Source organism: Gymnoscopelus microlampas, assembly GCF_963454915.1.
Source record: "Gymnoscopelus microlampas genome assembly, chromosome: 7".
In the NCBI taxonomy this organism is placed as follows: domain Eukaryota; kingdom Metazoa; phylum Chordata; class Actinopteri; order Myctophiformes; family Myctophidae; genus Gymnoscopelus; species Gymnoscopelus microlampas.
Window position 1 is genome coordinate 36,670,295 of NC_139944.1, and position 19,276 is coordinate 36,689,570.

Below are 19,276 nucleotides of genomic sequence, written 5' to 3' on the forward strand. Positions count from 1 at the left end.
GCATAGTCTCAACAAGCTATCTGATGGCAAGCGTAAAAGAGGTAATCAATTGTTCCATGTTTGAGCTCTGACATTGTAGGCTGGGAGAGAAGATGAGAGGAAAAAGGTTGAGGAAGGAAGAAGAACAGAGAGAACTATTCTCAGCACACACAGTACATGCACACACCACAGCTTAATAATCATCTCCACCAGGCCAAAGGCCGCTGCCGGAGATTATGTTTTCACCCCTGTGTCTATGTTTCTGTTCAGAGCTAATCTCGCAAACTACTACACCCATCAGAGTCAATCTTCACTAGAAAGACTGTTATATACCTACGATGCGTGCGCAACCCAGCAACAGAGTGACAGAGAGATTGCCACACCTACAGTACGCTGTGCACACATGCACGCACCCTGCAACACAAACAGGGAGACAGACAGAACGCAGTTTGATATTGCTGCATCAGACAGTGTGACTATTGGCGCATGCCTGCTGCTACTTTATCATGCTGTGAAGAAGATCATTGTGGAACATTGTTACATGCAATAATATAATTCCTGCATCCATTGCTGCTGTGACAAACATTCATTCTGCCACTCCGTAACACTGAACTCCGTTACTCAAACAAAGCCACTAGGACGACAGCTTTCCATGCCGATATTACCACACCTATTCTAAAAAGACATTATCAATATATATACGCCGAGTACAGGGTCTAATCAACGCAATTCTGCCATGACATACGTGGTCATTGTACCCCCATATACAGTGCTGGATAGGCCACCCTGCCTGGTGGATATTTGCGTGTGCCTCTTTAGTCACACATACTGTATGTGCTTAGACTAAATGGGGGTGAAATAAAAGAGACGTCACTTGACAGTGAACAAGAGACAGAGAATCGGTGCCTTTTGGCTGCAGGGTTCTTGTTCTAGCTGGAGGATGGCACTTGTTACTCCAACTCAGTGCCAGAGAGGGGACTTGTCTGTGGGTTATGTGACTAGAGAGTATTAGTGTGGATTTGCTCAAGCAAACCTCCACATGGATGACTTCACTCAGGCTGAGGGAAGTCATCCCTCAGCCCTCCTCAACCCTGTTTCACCTCCATAAGTTTCTACAGCAGCAATCTAGGGCACCGGCAACCCACAACCAAGAAAGAGTAGTAAAACCACCGGAGAAGGATGAGATGAGCAGCCATGCAGGAAGCCATTGAAGAGAGAGAGACACAGACACACAGAGAGAGAGAGTTTTAAAAAGTTGGAGTACAGTTCAAGAAGTAATATCTCTCTCTCTCTCTCTCTCTCTCTCTCTCTCTCTCTCTCTCTCTCTCTCTCTCTATCTCTCTCTCTCTCTCTCTCTCTCTCTCTCTCTCTCTCCCTGTCCATTCAAACAGCAGAGTTGTGTTGCATTAATTTGATAACACAACCACAGACCATGCTAGCTAGTGCTGGGTATTATTGCTTTATGAAGTGTCTAAAAATATGACAGCAGCTCTTAACCAGAGAAGTCCATTAAAAAAATCAACACCTCGAAAAATAAGAGTGCAAGAGCATGTTTGTAGTGAAGTGATTATTTAATTAGTAAAATTCCAGATGAAACCACTCCCGAAGCAATGAACCCTTTTCACATTTTATCGGTAAACAGTAGTTTCTGTGTGACAGCATGAAGTTAACAGTGTACAGGAGCTGTCCATGCTGGCACATAGTAACACCTACCTACAGTACATGAAACACACCTTCTAAAGCCCAGTCCACACCAATGATTTGTGATGCAGCGAGATTCAACTTGCAACCACTTGCACCAGAATCCCCAAAACTGCACCAACCTGCAACGGGGCAATTCAGACTGCTGCAATGTCTCTCTGCAACGTATTGCAACGGTGTTGTTGCATTATTGCAAATCATTGGTGTGGACTGGGCGTAATACCTACGGCTATTGTGAAAAGGGTCTATTATTTCAAATAATTGCATTCATTCTTACAGGAATGCTTTGGTGGATTCGGCATGTAATGGATTCGGCAGTGAAAGGAACAGCACCTTCTTACCTCCGGGCTATGGTCGATGCTTACACCCCTGCCCGACCACTTCGGTCTGCCACCTCGGGCCGACTGATTGCCTCGTGACTCAAGGGTCCTTCTGGTCGATCTACACGGTCACAACTTTTTTCTGTTCTGGCCCCACAGTGGTGGAATGAACTTCCCACTGGTGTCAGGACAGCAGAGTCACTGCCCATCTTTCGCCACAGGCTGAAAACCCACCTCTTCAGGAAACACTACCCTTCCTCTTTGCCTGGCCTACTTGTTGTACGAACTCTTGTTTTATTGTTTTATTGGATCTTGTTTAGTCGATACACTTATTTGTTTTAGCTCTTGCTCATTTGATTTAGCTATTTTGTCTTATCTGTTTAAGAAAGTAGGTAGCTGATATATTGCACTTTTACCTAGGTGCTAGGTATACTCTTGGTTGCTTGTTTTTGCAGAAAATGCACTTAAGACTTCTGGTGATTAGTAGTTTTGTCTCTCAGTTGTGTTGTGTTCCCTACCTATGTTGAATGCACTTATTTTAAGTCGCTTTGGATAAAAGCGACTGCTAAATGACTGCAATGTAATGTAATGTAATCCCATTGTTTTTGGAGAGTGACCGTGGAATTACACCACTGGGAACCTACAGTATTACTCCTAAGAGCGGAGTAGAACTTTCTTGAGACCCAACTTTCCTGTATGACAAACTATTCTACTGTCTATTGCTAACACAGGGGATTCGGCAGCTCAGACTAAATCCTGCAAACGGACCCAGCAAATTCAGTGTTGTTATTAAGAATGCATGGACCATTTGAGCCATGTATGTAGGTTCACTAAGCCAATTATTATGAGTTTGTGGTTATGGGAATCCTATACACCAAAACAGATACAAATCTCTGCTAAGGGACATGCTTTTTATTTCCTCTCTTACCGTTTCATATTTATTTATGTATTATTCATTATGTATCCATATTTGACACTATTCTTTTTTGTGTTACAGAATAGTGTATCTATTGTAATGTATTTCCCCCTCTTTACTTCCAAATCCCACTCCACCATGTACTACTGTGCTGTTTCTTTATTAATGTATCAATACTTTCTTTCTGCCAGTATAATAATTAAGTCTGCAGGGAGATTACGTCAAAATTGAGGTTGGAAGAAAGAGAGCGAGAGAGAGAGAGGGAGAGCTATTACCTCTTGAACTGCCCTCAAACCTTTTTTAAACTCTCTCTCTCTCTCTCTCTCTCTCTCTCTCTCTCTCTCTCTCTCTCTCTCTCTCTCTCTCTCTCTCTCTCTCTCTCTCTCTCTCTCTCTCTCTCTCTCTCTCTCTCTCTCTCTCTCTCTCTCTCTCTCTCGATTGTATTTTCTGCTATGACGTCTCTATGATTATGACTTTACAATTAAGCCAGTTAGCACATGCTCTTATTCAGAGGGAAAAGTGCAAGATCGTGGTAAATGACATGAAACTAAGTCAACTAATGACTGGGTAAATGGTCAAGTAAATAGATTACACAGAAATCATTGCTACAAAGTAAATAGGATACCAGGTAAACATCAATCCTACCATGTAAACAACATGCTATCAAAAATTACAGACATAGCTTATGTGAACAAGTAACATCTGCATAGAATAGTTTTTTTTCCAAAATAATAGGCATCAAGAAGTGATACAAGGAATTGTTTAGGGGTGAGCTGAAGAGTTTTAAGACTGCGGCAGAAAATGGGGAGACTGCAGTCCTTTTTCTTTTTTTTTGGGGGGGGGGGGGGCGGGGGGGTCATTCCGCATTCCACATGTCTTCAGATATGTGTTATGTATTCATGTATTGCAGCATGAATACATAATGTGCATGCATAAGTAACTGGAATCCCTTGATGGAAAAAGACAAGCGACACGCAAGTGAAACAAATGGAAATGTGCGTGTGTGTGCAGAGAGAGAAAGAGAGAGTATTGGTATAATATTGTACATAGTACTGTGAATACACAGCATACGGGTATACAGTATGTGTGTGTGTGTGTGTGTGTGTGTGTGTGTGTGTGTGTGTGTGTGTGTGTGTGTGTATGTGTGTGTGTGTGTGTGTGTGTGTGTGTGTGTGTGTGTGTGTGTGTGTGTGTGTGTGTGTGTGTGTGTGTGTGTGTGTGTGTGCGTGCGTGCGTGCGTGCGCGTGCGCGTGTGTGCGTGTGTGCGCGCACGCACGTGTTGGTGTTGGTGTGCATATGTATCCTGTGTGTGTTATGATGTGTTGGCGTGCCTCACCGTGCCACCTGGTTGATGACAGGGGCAAAGTTGGTGGGGCCATATAGCTGAACGCTGCGCAGACTCTGGAAGTAGGCCTCGAGCACCCCCTCGATACCCACACAGTTTGGGTTCTCCGTGTTGAAGTTCTATGGCAGAGAGCACAAATGCTGAATTTGTGCAGGCATTGTGAAGCTATGCATGGTAATATGTTATATTATGTCATGTTATATCGTGCAATCTTATCTTATCTTATCTTATTCAGGGTTTGTTCACTGATGAGAAAGACTTCAAAAGGTAGTCAAAAGGTATAATGTAAGAAACCATTTAGGCACCCTTAGCAACATGTCAAGAACTTGCATACTCTTAATATTATACAAAGAAAAGTGAATACAAATCTGTAGCTGACGTCTCTTTTACTCATGTTGAATACATCCTGGCCCTTGTGACCTTGCTTTTACAATACTGAAGAGTCATAACTCTGCAAAGAAGTTGAAGAACAACTCTAACAGCACATTATCGGAGATCAGAAACAATCGAGCTCAGATTTACTCGGCTTATTCACTAATGAGTGTGAGTCAGTCTGCGCTCAACCCAGGCTTTTCAGACTATGTACTGAATATCATTTCAACAGACATGTGATGAACCAGTAAGAAGCCCTATTCTCTCTCTGTGAAGAAAGGAAATTAAAAGAAATAAGGTCATCACCCTAACAGAAGTGGGTAATCACTGCTGAAATTTTCATTTGGAAAGACTTACATTCAATTGCAGTAGAGCAAACATTTGCATTTCAAGGTTATTTTCTTATCCAGTCCATCCAGTCTCATCGGACGGACAGACGGACGGGCAGACATTAATAGATAATGTATATACATTATATATTTGGTATGGGTGAAATGAAATTCAAGTCTTTCTTTTGTAGTATCAGTAGGATCTCTTTTGATTGAGATTGCCTCTTCATTTTACTGCATATTACTTATTGATCAGATCAGTCTTTTTTTCCCTCTCGTTTATTTCTACAAACCGTCCCTCTCATCCCAGGTTCTTGTGTTCTTTGTTTGATTAGTTAGGAGTTGCCTGATGCTGCTGTTGGGTCATTTCAAGACCAGCTCCTATGTATACAGTACACCTTTAATATGCAGGCACATTTAATAGTATATTTCTGTGTCGTTTATTTTGGTGTGTTTTGACATCTTGCAAGCACCAAATGTTGTTCTCTTTATCACAGTTCCATGAGTAACCAGTGCAATTTCCAAAAGACATAATTTATCTGATCTTTCAAATTCAAAGACTCAAAAGCAGCAGGAGGGAACTCTAAAAGGCATGCTGTTCTTCCCTCAGTCTTTTAACAATAGTTTGGTAATTAGAGTTGCCTTTGCATGACGCAACTCTAGGCTTTGTCATGCTGGGGTGAATTCTAATTGGTAAAGCTGATATGGCCACCCATATGGAAACCAAGAGAGGCATATAGACAAGCCAGACACTGACAGTACAGTCGACCACAGGTTCTCGGGAAAAGGAAGAACAAAAAGGAAATGAAAATAGCACAGCAGTTTCAGGCCAGAGGAGTTCGGGTGTTTTAGTGAGATGTTTTGTCTTATGATAAAGACCTTGCTGATGCATCTCTTAAAAGCAAGGCTCTTTTTATGTGCTTCCAAGAGTCTCTCCCACCCACTACTCAATCAATTCCCTCTGAATTATTTGTGCAGGCAAATACTGTAAGAGTTTTGGAATCGAAGTGTCATTTTTGCTGCTTTGATAATTGCGAGAACACTGTGTCCTCAAAGACTCTTTCTGTCCTGTTGTTTGCCTGTCTGGTCGTGCGCTCTGTTCTGTTCGCCTTCAACCATAACTCCCCCTAAATCTATCAAATTGTTTTCCACTTCCTGCATGAAGGTGCTGTGTGACTCACAGTGTTTTCGTCCTCCTTTCCTCTACCTTGCTCAAACAATAAGGCTACTCCGCCTTGTGAGCTTGAACGTTCCCACTGCACAGTAATTATTTTCTCTGTTCACCTGTCTTTGTGCCTTGGCCTATTGTGCCAGTTCTGTGTTGTGTTGATTTTGCTGCAACAAGGTCAAGACCTTATAATAATAAATAATAATAATTTAGTTCCATTTTAGTTGTTATTTTGGGGTATTTGTCACTGTTCATTTGCACATACTGTACTGCACAACTATTAGGAGAAATGGGTGCTAATACAGCGCCCGATGAGCATTTAGGGGTTAAGTGTCTTGTTCAGGGACACTTAGACACAGACTGGGCGGCCCGGGGGGCTGACAGGTGACCTTACGATTTCCAGAAGGCCTCTCTACCCACTCACTTGTCAAAACTATGCAATTCAGGTACTGAAGGAACATTAGTCTAAGAAGGAAGGTGAGAAAAACAAACGCAGAGGGGTCTCAGTACTTGAAACCCTGCAAGCTCTTGCTTAATGTAGAAGTGTCTTTTTCTGATGGAGTCAAACTGGTATTAGCCTACTCAGGGAATAGATGTAGCGAAACTTCAGGCATGGAAATTAAATCCAAAATGGAACTGGGCTCATCGGCCAACAAGGTCTTGCATGTGACAGATGGATACATTTCATGTTGGCAATTAGAGAGAGCTCATTAGTCAGCCAGATATATATATATATATATATATATATATATATATATATATATATATATATATATATATATATATATATACATATATATATATATATATATATATATATATATAGTTACCTAATACAGTGTACACAGTTGTTAACTTTTCTCAGAAATACCTCACTTATTATCAATACTGTAAACAAATGCAATGTGTATGCAAACAGACAGACAGACAGAGACACAGAGTGTTTTTTTTCTCTCACTCTCACCAGTGGGAAGCCGTGGGAAATCTTTCCATCTGGGGGAAGCTTGGCACCGAATCCATATGCAGGGAAGAGCTTGTCACTGTCATAGTCCTGGATGATCTCACCCACAGCCTTAAGAGCCATGGCATAGGCATTCATCTGATAAGGATTCATGTAATGCAGTGACGTGGGCTGGGATGGATTACCTAGAGAGGAGGTCCACGCATGCACGGGTGCACCCACCCACACACACACACACACACACACACACACACACACACACACACACACACACACACACACACACACACACACACACACACACACACACACACACACACACACACACACACACACACACACACACACACACACACAGGATAGGATAAGTAGTAAGATGGACAAGTTGCATAGGCTTTAAAATGAGCATCAGGTACAGATTTTGATGATAAACAGGTGGGTGAAATAGTTTTTTATACAAGCCACATCTGTACATTTGTAGTTTTCAGGAAAGAGATGAGGAAAGGAAATACAGTAGAAAGAACTGCAGTATCAAGGACAACACCATGCCAGGTTCATTCCACCCGACTACCATTAGACTGCTGAACAAAGCAACATCACCGCCTATCACCAATCACCAACAAATACAAGACCTAAGGTCAAAGCTAAGGTGTAGGTACAGTATGAAGGGGACTGTAGTGTACTAGCTGCCACAAACACCGGCCTCTGTATTATGGCTTGATCGACCTGGACGATGACACGTTGGACTGACTCAACTGAGCTGCAGGTCTAAAGACACAAGACAGAAAAAAACTCAACTCAACTTCAACTAATTATGTTAAGTTATGTAACCACTGTAATTACTGAATTTTACTTTTTCACCGCCCACTTGTAGTCTCACCAAAGCACGTTCTCTCTTACTCATCTGTGTCCATTGCCAAATGGAAATAGTGATGTTTTGAAACACTTACCATAAAAACTGTTTTACAATAACAATTCTGGTGTAACTAAAACATTATCTGCAAAAAAATAACTTGGATTACCCAGAAGATTATCAAGATGTTTCACATTCTCTTAACAATACTTTTCCTGGTTATTGAGTTGCAATCACATCAGGCGCAGCACAATTTCTATTTTGAGCGAGGTGATTACATATTAAGTCACTATGATAGGAGGTATATGGTATTGGTACGTCACAAGTTCAGTCTGTTCGGTATTTAAGGTTGAACTACACACCAAGCCAGCATTGCAATGTTGCAGACAAACAAAACACACGTAAAATTTTGTAAGGCCCTGCCCACTGATGGGTGTTCAACAATTCAAAGAGCAGCATTCATTACAGAGTTGTCTTTTTGCGAGGACGATAACCAAACAGTATAATGTTATTCATTCCATTCATGTATTCCCCCAGTAGGGTAGATGTATTTCCTCTCACACAAAGTGCAGAAAAACGCCAAGAACTGATTGTCAGCTATAGTCTGGAGCACCTTTTAACTCAACTCAACTTCAACTAATTATGTTAAGTTATGTAACTCTTCAATACAGGTACTGTAGATGTCCGCTTGCTAGCGGGCCTGGACCTGACTGGATAGTGTGGTGACTGCCTGGTGTACGGGAACCCGCGGGTTCAACTCCTGTCGCCCCAGTCTAGCAGATGTCCCTTGACGTTCGACCAGTGGTAACGACGCTTGTACCTTCAGATGAGGGCTCTGACCAGCTTGGATGCTACACTTGGATTAAATGTAATGTTCAGAGCATTAATACTATGATTAAGAGTACTGCAATATTAGTCATGGAATTGGAGGGTTATTAAAACATGTAAAGAATATGGTCCATATGTTAAAGTTGGAGTGCCATAGATAGGCCTATTTCCTCCTAAAAAGTTGTATTTCTGTGTGGACATATCCAACAGATCATTACTCATTACTGAACCTCTGAGGCGCGCCGTTGCTCCGATCCGCACCAAACTTGGCACCAACACTGGTCAGGGGTCTGCCATCAGAATAGCCACACTTGGGCTCTTTTTGCTGACGTCCTGCAACCATAGATGTCCTGACTGTCTGAACTAGTTCAAGGTTCAAGGTTGTACTTTATTGTTACATCTTGTGTACAGGTACATATGAGTAAAACTTATTTTGGTTTGGCTTCCTTCAGACAATGCAGCAGCATAGGTAATAACAACAATAGAATAATGATAGAAAACGTAAAAAGATTTAAGGAGAAAGAGTACAACGTGCGTGTCAATGTACATGTGCATAAAAAGAAAAAAGAAAAAAATTGGTTGTATAGGTCACCAACAGCATTTTTCCTTCAGTAGCTGCCACCTAAGTTTGCGTAAACAACACAGTATATCTCTGCTGTCCAGCGCGAAACTGCTAACTCCAAAACGCTCATTGTTCAGGAAACGAAAAAACAAAATATACGTTTTTCAGGAAATTAAGAAAACCTTATATTTTTTAAAACAAAGCAATACTGCCTCATCAAGTTGGTATAGTGACTTTATATATTGTCAGATACTTGCATGTGTCATTATATTATCAACACTTTAACCAAATCGCGGGTAAATCAACACTTTACCCAGCGCAAGTGGAGTTAGTAGTTTCAGACGAGCAGAAATCAAGCTGAAATGGAGTTAGGTGTCCAAACAAGCTCCACTCGCTGCTGAGGGAGGTTTCAAAAGGGTACAAATTCTCAAAAGCTAACAATGGATCTCCAAGCTCACAATGCATCACAACAACGTGTGAATTAATGCCCTGATGCTTCATGACACTTATTATATCGGCCTACAATAATAAACAGGACTTTAAATATTACAATAACTTCTGTAAAGAGGTAGTAGCTAGCGCGACAGAAATTATATGAACGCCTTTCTTCTTGTCACATTACTCTCCTCATTAAACACTTCATAGATGTTAGAAATATAATTACTTGTTTTCATAACATTAGCGTCAGTGCTAAGTTTGATAAACAGGTACACTGCATAGTTTTAACAGGTCTAGGAGTTTGTTTACGTGATCTTCCTCCTCGTTCACTGCGCAACGCGCTCTACTCATGCTGTTAAAAGGCAGCGCTGTAGAGGAGAGGGGGGAGTTGTTTGTTTTTGACGGACAGTTTGAGGATCCAATGGAGTTGGGAGTTTTCGTCAGAGGCGCTTTTTAATACTTTTCATTGGTTCAAATGCTTTGATTTTTTACACAGACCTAAAGGGTGTTCAATAGCGTTGATTTATGAAAAAAAAAAAAAGATGAAAATGGAGTTAGCTGGTTCGTCCTGGACACCGACGATATTCTATATACAGCAGATTAGGTACAGTGTAGTACAGTCATAATGCACCCATAGTTTGGATGGGTTCAGAGTCAGACAGCGTGATTGGTCAGAAGTTGGGTGGAAGTGATATATTTATTTTTTGTTTACGCATTCAGCCCAGGCTTCATTTGCAGCAGTGAGGAACTTTAGTCTCTACAAACACCTCTGAAATCCCTCTCTAGGGATCATGCATAAACACAAACTGTCGCAAGAAATAGCGATACTTCCATACCTCCATGACAAATGTCCCACAGTGCGTCGGAACAATATCCAGGTACAAAAATGAGATAAGATTACTGAGTGGGCAGGGTCTGGATCTCAGAACAAAGAACATGTCTGACTGGGGGATGAAGGGACACTTATTTTTTCTGACAGGCCATCAGAAAAAAAGTTCTGACGTCGGATGGATTATTTTGAAGCATAGAGGCCTTAAGACTGAAACAGAGTGGAAACTCATCACATACTAACCAACACGATGGGGTTACAAAACTCAGCATGATTGAGAGAGATGGACCATGGCCATTTCTTTTTTTGTGCTCAAGGCAGAGAAGAAGGCAAGGCCTTATGTGCCCTCGTGGAGAGAAATTGATGTGATGGAGTCTGTGAAGAAGGCCCACTATGGGACTCAGATGCACTCAGGTGAGGACTCTGAGTGTATCTTATGTAAAGCCAGTGCTTTACTGAGTGACTCAGTCATCTCAAAGTCTCAAAGACTGCTGTAACTCCCTACTTACAGCACTTAAGCCCCTTCAAATGATCCAGAATGGCGCAGCATGCCTGGTCTGGCTGCAAGAGCCTTCCCTAAAACACCCTGTTGGCTGTACAGTAGTGTATATTACTGAATCTTGTATGTAAACCCTCCCCCAAAAGCTCAACTTTGCATTCTATAATAATGGCTATATTTGGATCTGAATAAAATCATCTGGATCTTTAGATCTATGATGTATGACTCCAAATGTGGGCAAGCTTCAGCCTGATCTGAGCCCCATTGAATTCTATTATAAAAAGTAAGTAAATTATTTCAAATCATATAATACATGGTATGTGAAAAACATTCGGTGGTAATCAATCAGTGGTTTGCAAGATTAGCTCCATATACACACGCACACACACGTGTGTGCGCGCGCGCGCACACACACACACACACACACACACACACACACACACACACACACACACACACACACACACACACACACACACACACACACACACACACACACACACACACACACACACACACACACACACACACACACACACACACACACACACAGGAGGACCCCCTTATAGATGGCTAGGCTCCTACAGAGCCATGCTGTAAAAGTAACTGTGCCAGCAGCAAAACATTCATCCTTCTTACCGTTGGATGCAGTGAAGTCTATGGCCACCGTGAAGTTGAGTTGTGTCCTGTTGAGACACAAACACTCAGTCATCATTCTTGACAAACTGAAGGTCACTTTGGTAAACTGCCACTTCTTTTCTGTTGCTTGTGAGAGGAGGTTAGAACTAAACTAAACTAAACTAAACTAAACTAAACTAAACTAAACTGAAATAAACTAAAACTAAACAAAACTAAAGAACTGTGCTAACAACTAATGGGAGGGGGATTCCAGCTAAACTGATCACTTCCCTAAATGGTTATTGCTGCCTCCAGGCAATTCAGAGACTCAGCTCTTACCCGCCTCTGATGAAGTCCACAAATGTGTGCTCTGAATCTGTTTTAAACGATAGGAGAGTCACCTTCAAGGGGGAGGAGAGGAAACAAATTATTAGATATAATAATTAGTTTATTACATATGACATACCACACTCTGAGAATCATATCTAGAATAAGGCAAAGGAAGGACATGAAATGTCACCCTACAGTATGATCCTTACCGTTCCTGAGTTGATATATTTCTTCTTCTTGCCCTTCTTTTTAGGATTCAGAACCTTTATCACAAAACATCAAATATGTGGGGAGTGAATACAATGAAATAAATGGATATTATGTACACATTATCCACATGCATGCACTGTTTCTCTGGGCCGGTGCTTCTAAGAATAGGACTGCAATTTATTACAAAGGAGTGTACTAGAAAACTGTTTCAACACAACGTCTTCATTAGTGTGAGGAAGAACTCAGAGGAAGAGGTACGTTGCAGATAAATGTCAGTCAGCTTGCACAGTGCCTTGAATAAAGACAACAAAGGGCGGATTCACACTATGGTCCCGGGTGCGCACCCTGGACCACTTGGTTGATGTTGTGATAGTGTGAACGTTGCGTATCGTTCCCCGAAACGGATCACCGTACCGTACCCGAGACCACCTCCGGAGGTGGTCTCGGATCCGGATCAAGCGTACTCGGGTAAGGAACGATGCAATGTGAATCGATCCGTACCAACAGGAGGAATTGGACTGCTAATCATAAATCATTTATATATTTTTATAATGACACATTATTTTAGCTGGGTTATACCTTCTCATAGTTCTACTTGAATGTTGACAAGAAATAATAATCCTGCTAGTGTTTGAGTAGCGCGAGCCGTGAAAAAACATAAACAAAAAACACATGTGTAGCGAACGCTGCCACTAGGATAAATATGCCAAGGATTAGTCGGTGACGTCACTGCTAAAATACCAAGGATGCATCAGTGACGTCGCTATCATATTGATAATAACAGAGACGCGAGAGACGACGTTACATTTTGAGGTTTCAAAGACCAACGCACACACTGCTTTGGTTGTGTATTGTTGTTCTGTTATTATTATAACTCAAGACAACGTCAGGAACACAGTCAAACTTTATTATTCACTCTACACTCTGACAAGTGACTCTTCTTCTGTGAATGACATTCTCTATCTCCCAAAGCCCCATAGTCAACAGCGCCCCCATGAGGCACATATTTACCATTACTGTTAAATTAAATGGTCTCGTGTGCGGAAGAATCTTGGCCAATGTGAATACTGGCCCAGCTGGGAGAGGCCAATCGTACTCGGGAACGGTTCGAATCAATCGGACCAAGTCTGAATCCGCCCTAAGATGATCTGTGTGATCCAGTATTCTCCTATCATACTATCTACAGTCAAGGGATGGATTTTAAGCTCATTGCTTTTATTCAATCAATACTACATTTGCCAGTTAAGGAATATGAAAGAATGATTAATACTTAAATGAGATTTGTTTTGTTGGATAGTGTTTGATTACGTGAATATTTTGGGTACTAGTTTGCACTGTGCAGGTATATGGAGATCATACTTCAGTCTGGTCATATAGATGTGCCTATGTGTCTGGTCATTATTGAATAGTTGGAACATAAGCTACTGGTCTCTGTGTCTTATTTTCACCTACGTCGATAAACGTGAATTAAGTTAAGAAAACCCTCTAGGATTACATTACCTTGTGAATTCAGTTTAAGTTATCTAACAGACTTTTGAGAAAATATGACCTGTTTTGATAATTACCTCGTAGACATTGAACTGACTCTGGCCTCTGGATAGCTCCCTGTAGCTGGTGGTGAACTCGCCAATAAAGTCGTGACTGTATAGGAGAGAGAAAATTAGAGTTTGGAAGAGCTGCATTCTTCATAATACAGAATGAGACTTGTACATAGAGTAAGACGTGAGGAGGATGCTGAAAAGGGTGAACGTCAGGAAAGAAGCCGGACCAGACAGGCCCCCCTGGTCAGGAGATCATCAAGACCTGCGCTGACCTCCTGACACCGGTGTTCAAAACCATAATTTCAACCTCTACACCTTGCCCCGTCCGTGGTCCCTACTTGCTTCAAGTGGTCCACTACTGTCCCCGTACCCAAGAATGCCTCCCCCAGCCGGCTTGAACGAGTCAATGCAGAATCATACACGGCCACATCGCAATGCATCTTAGAATCAATTAATTTCCACTCCTCTAATGTGGACTGGCAAGCACCTGAGGTGTCTCATGATGAGAGGTGTGTATTTGTGTGTGTGTGTGTGTGTGTGTGTGTGTGTGTGACTGTGTGTGCGCGTGCGTGCGTGCGCGTGCATGCATATGTACATATCAGCTTCATGCATGCCCTGCAGACCAGAATGTCTGCAAGGCGCTGTTGTCATGATGATGCTGGTATTTAGAGGGAAATCCTCCAGGGGCACACTATGCATTTTCAACCCTGCAGAGAGAGGAAATAGAGTAAGAGATGAAAGGAAAAGGACAGAGAGAAAAGAGTGAAAATCAGGTACAGGTAGGTGGAATACTGGTGGAGAAAGAGATGTGATAAAGGAATGAAAGAGTGACAAAAAAAAAAGGATGCGATTAAAAGAAGGGAAAGGAGGAACCTCTACAATTATACAGTAGCGGTCCTCTTACTGGTAACCTTTTGTCTGGCAATGTGTGACATTTGAGGCAGGAAATGAAGACATAGATAGAGTACGTCTTATGGGAGGTGGCAGGAGGAGGAGAGCAGCGTATCAGATTCCGAATCTCTTTATTGTCATTGTACTGGACAACGAAATTGAGAGGAGAGGAGAGCTGTGAATTACCTTCCATCTCTGTCCCAATCATACACATCCACCTTGACTGTCCTGGTGAGAAGGGAAGACAAGAGAGAGAGGCAGAGAGGTGAGACTTATACAGACAAGTGTGTGCAAACTGTGCATGATGTGTGTGTGAGAAAGACAAGGAGTGAGGCAGATGGAAAGAAAATAATAATGTTAACCCATTAAGACCTGAGGCCGATTCCACAAATGCCTTCGAAATCAGTAGTTCTAACACTTCCAAGAGATATAGATTTTTTCTTTTGAATAGCCAACGCTAAAATCTAAAATGACACAGATGCTTTCCTGGTTTTAATGGGTTAATGAGAATGTAGCATGAGACACCCACCATCATGACCCTAAAATGTTTATCAAATTGAAGCAGTAGGCTAAGCAAGGTAAACACATACATCAAATGCAAGTGTAAACTATAGGATCATATACTGTAGGTAAACCAAGAACCTATAGCATCAGTCTAACAGTATAATATAAAAGAAATAATTATCCGTACATACATACATACATACTAAACTATAGGATGCCAGGTCAATAAATGAATCTGGCATCTGTCTACATAACACAATATCTAAATTACATTTTAACCTTTGCATAAGACTGGTTGGTCGTCAAGGCTAGGTCAAGTGTTATGGGCTAAAGTGGAGTCTGAAGAGGTGAGTCTTCAGATTACGGCGGAAATTTGGCTAATTAAGGTAATTTATACTAACCTGACACAACCAGATCCCCATCTGGCAGAGTCAGGTTAAATTTATACTGCTGCTTATGGTGTTGATAACAATTAGGCACACAGTTAATTCGTAACGATTGTCTCCAATCATGCTTCGTTATAACTACAAAATCTTTTCAGTTCGATCAGATAACATTTAGCCAGGTTTGATTCTTCCAACTTAATGTGAATACTTATAGGGATATTAATTAATATTAAGGCATCTTGCTCCCCAAAGCTGTTGCAGAATGTCTGCTTCTCTCCATTTCTCCTCTTTGCAAAGTGGCTTGACTGCTGAGCTGAGCACTGAGGGAACTGATCCAAAGTGATCAAATCATATGGGCACAAAACTCTCCACAGGAGCATATCCACCATTATGAATAAAAGGATGTATTTCACGTTATCAATTGTGACGTTCTTTGACCTCAAATGACTGTAAAACATGTGCGTTCATAATTGTGAAGTGTCACTTAGCGCACTCTCTCTCTCACTCACCCACACACACACTCACTCTCGCTCTCTCTCGGGTGCTGCTGTCCAGAGGCAAAATGCATTTAACTATCCAACCCAATGATTATAATTGTTCTGGGATTGCTTAAGATAATGAAAGTACATGGGGCTATAATATATTTAATAGATTTTGATTACATAAAAGTTTGATTTACTTCAAACTAATTACAATTCATAACTGTACTGTAGTTATAACAAACATGAGTGATAGATAGATAGGCCTTTATTGATCCTGTTGGGGAAATTCTGGTATCATAAGAGCATTGCCGTAGGCATTAAACACAGGACACATTCAGATAGAGAGAGTAGAGAGATAGAGCTAATTGAAGAATAATGAATAACAATGAACAAGTAGTAAGATAAATGCGTGCGTGCGTGCAGGCAGGCGTGCGTGCGTACGTGTGTGCGTGGCCTGCGTGCGTGCATGCCTCAGTGGCTTGCCTCCGCGTTGATCCCAATAACACCAGTGCTGGCCTGACACAGCACGCACGGCCGACTGCTGGCATTATTCTGACCACCACGGACCAGTACACTACAACAGCTACCAGCATGCTCACAGCTTAATGGTGAGCGTTAAATTAACGCACCCAGACATAATCACTCTTGCCTAATTACAAACGTCTGGTGTTTGCAGACAGTCAGGCGTAGAACATAAAAATAGTTTGCAATATGGCATCAGATCATTTAACGAGCCCCAGTAATGGATTTTATTTTTAGCGCCACTTATCTCTGCATAGTTCCTATGCAGAGCTTCTCTGCATAGTCCCTCACCTGTGAAAGTCTCCATTGCAGAGGGCTCGCACAGGAATGGTGAATGGTTGCCAAACTGGGTTCAGGTTGTTTTTGATCACCTCGGTCTTGTGACAGATGGTGAACCTGCAAGCACACAGAATAATACATCGTTCAACACTGTGGACATGACAAACTATTGTATAGGACAGTGCCGTTTCACTAAAATACCCTGGATCAACCCAGAATTGTAGGTGGCAGGAATATACAGTACAGTTTACAGCAGGAGTCGTCAACAGGGGGTCCGGGACCCCTAGGGGCCTAGGGGGTCAAGTAGGTCTGATACAACACCATGGTACGAAGAATAAGCTGATCTATCAGATAACTGCAGCGCTGTGAGGTACAGCAGCAGCATCAGGCTGTTGGGAATGAACCCACACTGACATTGTCAGATCATGATAAAAACGTTCAATAATTATGATGGGTTTTAATGGTTGTACTACTTTATCCAAATAATAATATTAATAATAGGCTTAAATGTGATTTTGTTTGCGTGTGAGAGTGGTTGACCCGCTACACTCGCAGCCCGCATAATTGCCTCTGAAATCTTGACTCGTCCGCCCGCCTCGCGGGTTGACCCGCGGGATCTGCGGGTAACGGGTCGACATCACTAATGGGCACACAATTTTAAAACTCCTCAGGGAGCAGATTGTGTTGAGCTACTGTAGCAGCTTCTCAGTAGTTGTTGGAAACAGGACTAGTGTTGTTGTCCATATAGTGGCCAGCAGGCCAACACACTGAACTTGGCTCAACAACTGACAGATGGGCTGTATTGCAAAGGATTAAGAAACACGCACAAGCACAAATGCACACATGCACTCACGCAAACACACGCACTCGCACACACACACACACACACACACACACACACACACACACACACACACACACACTTACGTCCCATCCTCGTTGCTGCGGTAGAAGACCAAAAAGGGATCAGACTTGCCAAAGAAGTCTTTCTTGTCCAGCTTGTTGGCACACAACTGCATGGTAGCTATATCCTGTGAGAACAAGACAAATATAGTTCCTTGATTCCCAGAAGACTCAAGTTAATTAAGAAGCAGCATTTAATTAACAATAAGTGTCTGAGCTCAATAGAAAGCAATAGAAACTGAATCCAGCACTACCCATCTATCCTACTGTAGTATAATCTGACACTTTAATATAAATATGAGGCAAATCATAATTAAAAAACATCATTCATGTTCATTCATAGTAAGTACTAATTACTTATCATTTATGATTTAAGGAGTTTCTTTTAATCTCATGTGTGAAAATAGACATAAATATAAGGCTTGTGATCAGGTTGGATTCCAGAACATGTAATTGCATACAGTCTTAATACTGAGTCATGCTCATTTGATTGACACTAAGTACGCCATTCTCCTCCTACTTCATACTTGAGGTTTGTTGTTTCCCACCCCTTGAATATTAAGTGCAAAATGGCCATCCTGAATATGGTCTATATGGTTTTCTATTTAATTATATAATATTGCAGATTTCCAGTACAATAATATAATTTAAATAAATCCTGACCCCTGCATTTCATACACTACATTAGACTTGGTTATTATCACAATGTGGAATATGAATTGGAAGTGGAATAAATTGGCCTATTTTTATTCATGCTTTTTAAAGCATGGCCCATATGGGATCTCTATGCTTAAAACACAAGTAAGTATGGGTTTCTTGGCCTTGAGGAATATTTAGTTGCATTGACAAATGTTTGGTATTTCACACAGAGATCCAAATCCATTGAGAAATTTCGTGGGAGTATTTCTCAACAGAACGAGCCCAGTGAACCATTAATAATACATGTGGATGTCTGCTTTAAGCTACACACTCAGTAAATATCTGGGACCCACTAGGATAATGTTACTTTTGCCGCTCCATAGTTTAGCCTTCAGTGTGATTTCCGGAACTCTCCTCACATCAATATATAATGCCTTCCACTTTATGCTATGGATATTGCATAAAATAACACTACCTCATTGCGAACGCGGAAGGAGGCGCCTCCGCCCAAGTGGAGCATACTATGAAACTCTGCTCTCATTGTGTGTCTGTGTGCAGTATGTGTGCACTGCACTGCCTGTGTGCAACCAACAGAGCGGCGCCAGAGTGCAGTCAAAACACACACACACACACACACACACACACACACAGTCCGTAAATACACAATATTTTTGAGCTGCGTTCGCTTCCAGCGTTCGCGCGTCTTACTTGTAATTAAATTCATTGCATGGAGCTTTTAGGAGAACTGTGTGTGTGCGTGCGTGCATGCGTGCGTGCAGCGAAGGAATGCATGGGTTCGACATTGTGTTTGCATTTCCAGTGCAGCATGCATGTTTGTGTGTGTGTGGTGCGCACACTGTGGCATCTCCCT

General features: G+C 41.7%; 1 protein-coding gene across 1 annotated transcript in view; it reads right to left on the reverse strand.

The window, feature by feature from the left end:
• Positions 1–19,276, reverse strand: part of LOC311048542 (copine-9-like) — a gene marked incomplete at both ends in the record, with an annotated part of 130,705 nt that overhangs the window by 18,138 nt on the left and 93,291 nt on the right. The window contains 9 exons of the mRNA XM_084061801.1: positions 4,253–4,380; positions 7,095–7,276; positions 11,740–11,786; positions 12,058–12,119; positions 12,258–12,311; positions 13,824–13,899; positions 14,877–14,918; positions 16,876–16,980; positions 17,791–17,894. Coding sequence (XP_083917927.1) covers positions 4,253–4,380; positions 7,095–7,276; positions 11,740–11,786; positions 12,058–12,119; positions 12,258–12,311; positions 13,824–13,899; positions 14,877–14,918; positions 16,876–16,980; positions 17,791–17,894 — 800 coding nt within the window. The remainder of the gene's footprint in view (positions 1–4,252; positions 4,381–7,094; positions 7,277–11,739; positions 11,787–12,057; positions 12,120–12,257; positions 12,312–13,823; positions 13,900–14,876; positions 14,919–16,875; positions 16,981–17,790; positions 17,895–19,276) is intronic.